The 6000-nt window shown below is 32.2% G+C and overlaps 1 protein-coding gene across 1 annotated transcript in view; it reads right to left on the bottom strand.

Annotated features, from left to right (window-relative positions):
* Positions 1-242: 242 nt before the first annotated feature.
* Positions 243-6000, bottom strand: part of LOC143245469 (general transcription factor 3C polypeptide 3-like) — a 124615-nt gene continuing 118857 nt past the window's right edge. The window contains exons 24-26 of the mRNA XM_076491829.1: positions 3201-3325; positions 1898-1985; positions 243-361 (exon numbers count right to left, since the gene is read on the bottom strand). Of these exons, the coding sequence (XP_076347944.1) occupies positions 243-361; positions 1898-1985; positions 3201-3325 (332 nt within the window). The remainder of the gene's footprint in view (positions 362-1897; positions 1986-3200; positions 3326-6000) is intronic.

Raw genomic sequence — 6000 nt, 5'->3', positions numbered from 1 at the left:
TTATTTAAATACCAAGCAGTACTTTGGTTTTATTGTCATTCCATAAAGAAGAAATTTTGAAAGTTACCATATTATACATCATTAGTTTAAAAACAAATTAGTATTATTTTAGGTTACTTGTTTAGTAAAACCAAAAAATTTCTTAAAAAATTGAGCATCTCTTCATAATTAAATGCAATTTGTGTAAAATATTTTTCTTTTACATAACAGTTGGAAGTGTTGAGTTACACAAACTATATATATCACATAATGACCTGAATATTCTTAGCTGTATTGATACTAACCGTATCACCAGTATCTACTGATGGAGGTCCAAACTCTAAGGCTTTCTTGTAGTAAAACACTGCAGTAGTTAGAAGACCTTGCACAAAAAAGTTGAAAAAATTTTAAGAAAAAATAATATTAATTTAAACCAACACTACATAAAAGAAATTAGTAATATTGATACACTTCAATGTTTCCATAAATTTAACCTCACAGCTTGCATGTTGACAATGAATAGAAAAATTAGCCAACAGTCTCTTCAATCTGAAATTCTTATCATATAAAATTGATGCACAAGTTAATATATACTGTGAAACTAGTATCAGTAATTACAGAAAATCAAAAACTTTAAACAACTGATCTCAAGACTTTTTGAAAACAATAAAGATGAACTGCTGTTCCTTACAGAGAAGTAAAAACACTAACTCTGAATAAGCTAAGTTCTGTTCACCACTGAGACTATAATGAATGAGTCTGCTTGTTTGTTTCTGAATTTTACACAAAGCTACATGAGGGCCATCTGTGATAGGTGTTCCTAATTTATCAGTTCAAGTTTAGAGGAAAGGCAGCTAGTCATCACCACCCACTGCCAACTCTTGAGGTTCTCTTTTACCAACAAATAGTGGGATTGACTGTCATATTATAACTTTCCCACAGTTGAAAGGTCAAGCATGTTTGGTGCAACAGGAATTCAAACCTCTGACCCTTAGAAAGTGTTAAGTGCCCTAACCACCTGGCCATGCCATGCATTATGAACAAGTCTCTAACAGTCACTGTGGAAACACTTAACTCTTGGTTTTCAAATTGTGTTTTTAACTTATTTTCAAATCAGTGTGTCCACAACTGGTTTCCTTAGCCTTATGTAACATCAGTTAAATGGTTAAATCCCTCTTATGAGGTTCAAACATAGTCACTTTTAATTTAAAACCAAAGGCCAGCTAGCAATGTCCACCATTTGTGTGGCTACTTTTACCTAAATAAAAGTGTGTGTTGAACAGCATTATAACAGATAAAATCTTGGACCTTCTGACCCACAGCCAACCACAAGGTCATACCTGGCTGTGTAATCTATAATACGTATGGACTGAGTTCTGTTGAATACAGAACTTACCAAATACTGCAGATCAAGCCAGTATTGGGAACTACAAATGTTCTTAATAATTCAATTATCAAATGGGTTGATTTTGATCATTACTGATTTTATCAAACAATAAAGTTGTTTAATAACACACACCATGGTATATAATTCAAATTTAAACATCTTTATATATTGAACAACAAAAACTAAGTTCTTAAAAGACTTCTGCATTATACAGATCAACTCACAAGCAACATCTATACCCATTGCTAAACATTACAAAGGTTTTACTAATTATTGTTACACATGTAATTAAATCCAATAATAATTAGGTTACATGTATTAAAGGCTAATCTAACACCGTAGTAAATAGCTCAGTTCTTGCAACATACACTTAGCAAAAAAACTCTGGTATTGGGCTCACATTAATGCAATACAGACCCTGTAAAATATGACTGCAAAAGGTTCAGTCTAATTTATTAGATATTTCATTACAGCATAACTGTTAAAGTTTAAGACCAAATGTTATGTTTTCATCTAATGTAAAGTACCTACCTAACTGATGCATAGTACGTCCTAAATTGTAGTAAGCTTCTTGACATTCTCCTCGTAGCTCATGGTATTGATTTAGGAAGGCACAACTCTACATACAAAAGAAACAAAAACCTCTTTTTATAAATGCTGAAGAGTCTCATCCAGACAGTGTTTTACATGATAATTACTTTGAGCTTAAGCTTACCCTTTTGTTTTTTGTATCTTTTGTTTATACCAATAAAATTTCATCTAAAAATATCTGGAAGAAGATGGTTATCACCAACATATCTGGAAGAAGGTAGTTAATCACCAACCTCTATGAATCCTTCACTTGAATTAACTGCAGATGTAGTTACAAATACACATATTTTCCTCTTGGCCATCCACATGTCCAGTGTAAATACAAACAGCAATTATCAATGATCATTCATGAAACAGCTAATGTACAGCTCACTCTAGTGGTTAGTGGGAACACTGATAATTTAACTCTGTTTCTACTGTGAGCTTAGTACATTTAACCACTAAAAAGTCATAATTTAGATTATAAAATATAAATCTCAATGGTCTGGAATACAAAGATTACCATTTACTTGTACAGGGTGTTCGGAAAGTCACTGTGCAGTTTTGTAATCATATGTCTATTCAGTCTATTTCAAGCCAGCAACTGATAGTGGTGTTTAGAAACAAAATAAGAAGGATCCAAGCCTGTATTGATGCCAACGGGGGTCACTTTCAACACTGTTTATAAATGTCATTCATATTTACCTCCTGTATTCTATATTGAAACATGTCTGTTAATAAATGTATAAGTGCATATTGACTTTCTGAACACCCTGTAGAAACTACTTGTATTTTGTAAAAAAAATAGTATTTTAAACATAAAAATTTGATGAAGTTTGACAACAGGAGATAACCCTAGGTAGTAAATGCATGCATCTCATAATCAAAAGAGATAAATATTACTAAACTTTGAAGTTGCCCATTGTTAACATATACAGAAGTAAACATTGGTCAAACAACAACAAAATATATTTCAGCTATGGTTAAAGTTATAATTTTGTATCAAATCTGTGTTAAACTAAACTGAACAGATAAAACAGTTGATGCTTATACTCAAAACCTGCAAACCTTAGATTTAGATGCTTTACTATTTTTTTAAATCTTAAAAAGTAGTCCTGTTTTATAAATACTGAACAGCCTGTTTTACATTTATATTAATTATAGTCTTCAATTACCACAACATGTTATCTCTTTTCTTGGTGGACCAATAACTTAATTAAAGCATTCATCAGTAAATATCACAACTTCAAACTTAAATTAATACCTGGACTACAAGAGAATGTCTCTTGGTTGCAAACTTCTGGCATGCCATATGAGTAAACACCAACCCAATACAGAAAGTAACATATGGATCTTGTTGGAGTTGTTTGAAGACACACATGTACTCACCTGAAACAATGGTCACTTAAAATAATTATTTCTTAATTATTAATCATTAAGAAAATGTCAATATTTCTTTATTTTTCAATGTTAGCCTATCCTAAATGATTTGTCTATATAGCATGTTAATTCATACCCAAAATTAATTTTAAAATTCTTAAAAAAGTTATTTAAAAAAAATAAAAGTGAAACATTACTTATGCTGTAAACTTTCCATTTAATTAAACTCTTTAATAAGAAAATCTTAGTCATTTTAATGGAAGTAATCAACTTAAAAATAATGCCTTTAGACTAAAACCTTTTAACATACATAATATTCTAAAACATGATTAAAAATGAAATGAAGCATTCTTGGTTTTAGAAGGTTATTGCATAATAGCCATTACAACAGATAATTACAAGGCTATTGCAAAACTAGAACCAACTATGGACAAAAATAACAGAACAAAATAGTAAAACAGTAGAGAAGACTGAGTTAGCTTTCAAGAGAATGTGGGTTTTTACAACCTACAGGTGAAATGTTTTTATCTTGTTTCTTTGATTAATGAAGATTACTGTTGTTTATATACATAATAATAGCCACTTGATAAGCATCATACATAATTAATGTTTGCCCTCATTAAAGTATCCCCTTAATTGGCATTACTTTCTCATGTCATATTAATAAATAGCCGTGTAGTAACCTGGCAATAAATAAAAATAAGATCTTGGTCATTTAGTAGCTCTACAACTACTAAAGATTTAGCAAGGTTGCTTCCATAAGTTAGCTTCTGATGTTGGTTAGCAGCCTAAACAATCAATTAGATCTAGTTGTTAATAAGTACCTTTAGTGTTGTTTTTTATAAGTACATACTAATTACACTACATAACAAATTTTTTACTTTTTCTTGTTCCTGGGCAGAAAGTGTTATTTCCCAATTCCTTATGCCTAAAGTTAATGGAAAAGACTTATTTTTCTTGTCAAACTCTGCTTTTGTGACCTAGGTAATGAAAATTTCAAATTTACCCATTTTCAAAAACCTTTCAGGTAGATTCAGTGCTGTGTACTTGACAGAATTTTCTCAAACTTACAAGAATTTTCAAGAACTTTCTAGAATGTTGTAAAAGCCTCAAAGCTGTGCTGCTCACTAATGAAAATAAGTATCTGTCTCTTCTCCTGACTCATTTAGTGCACCTCAAAGAAGAATACAACAGCTTCAAGACCTTGCTAAAAGCCTTGAATTAATGAGTATGCCTGGGAGGTTATTGGAGACTTCAAAATGGTGGCATTCCTGATGGATCTCCAAGGAAGCTTTACCAAGTTTCCCTGTGATCTTTGCCTTTGGGACAACAGGGACACCACAGCACACTACAACAGGAAGAACTGACCATAACGAACCGAGTTATCTGTGAGGAGGCACAATGTCAAGTGTGAGCCACTAGTGGGCCTCCAGAATGTGTTGTTCCCACCATTGTACATAAAACTGAGTCTTATGAAACAATTTGTCACAGCTTTTGATAAGGAGTCTGAAGCCTTCAAGTACCTTTGAGACTTCTTCACTAAGATGTCTGAGGCAAAAATCAAAGCTGGTGTCTTCGTTGGGCCACCAATAAAGAAACTTCTGGAGTGCACAAAATTCCCCAAGAAGCTCAGTAGGAAGGAAAAAAGCTTGAGGCAGCTTTGTTGCAGTGGTTTGGGGCTTCTTGGGCAATCACAAGGCTGAAAATTATGTAGAACTGGTTGAGGCTCTGGTGAAAAACTATGGCAAAATGGGCTGCAGGATGTCCCTGAAAATCTATATCCTTGATGCTCATTTTGATAAATTCAAGGAGAACATGAGAGCATACTCAGACAAGCAAGGCAAGCACTTCCACCAAGATATACTGGACTTTGAATGCCACTACCAAGGAGCGTATAACAAAAACACAATGGGAGACTACATTTGGGGGCTGATACGTGAAAGAGATTTACATTACAGTCGCAAATCTCAAAAACTACTCACTTCTAAACATTTTTGTACAACTTTAGTATAAATACATGTAAACCTTGATTCATATGTTGTTTTATTCAAACATTATGTAAATGAAAATGTGCAAATTTGCCTGTTTTTACATAGAAAATAGGTTAATTTCAAATTTCATTATCCAGGTTACAAAAGCAAAGTTTGAAGAGAATAATGGCCATTTTCTGTACTTTTACAAACATAAGCAATTAAGAAATAACATGCACTATCCAAGAACAAAATTTGTGTTACATAGTGTTATCAACATTTTATCCCATGTTTTGAACACCAGTTTGCTATTATCTTGAGAAAAGTTCTAAGAAGGAATATTCCAGGGAATTCTTGATAGAAACCTGGTGCATTATCCAACTCAAATGTTGTCTTTCTGAAAACATACAAATAACAAGTAAATAGCACAAAAACAGAACAATATTCAGAAAACATAACACAATAAAGTTACAACTGGTACACACCAAACTACCAAAAATCCAATGATGATCAAAATGCATCTTCTCTGAAAGTGGGTTTCAACACATTTAGAGAAACAAAATTTAGAATTCAGAATCATTATAGTCATACAAGCCTGTAATAACAGTCTAACTTAATAACTGATCATGCCAAAGAAGACTAAAAGATAGATGGAATAATACTAAAATAATATAATATGAACCACACATGAAAAAAGTAAAGATACAAGAAGCC

The sequence above is a fragment of the Tachypleus tridentatus genome, chromosome 2, assembly GCF_004210375.1.
Source record: "Tachypleus tridentatus isolate NWPU-2018 chromosome 2, ASM421037v1, whole genome shotgun sequence".
NCBI classification, from domain to species: domain Eukaryota; kingdom Metazoa; phylum Arthropoda; class Merostomata; order Xiphosura; family Limulidae; genus Tachypleus; species Tachypleus tridentatus.
Note: the sequence above shows the minus strand (reverse complement) of the source record. Positions and strands in the feature narration are given on the sequence as shown.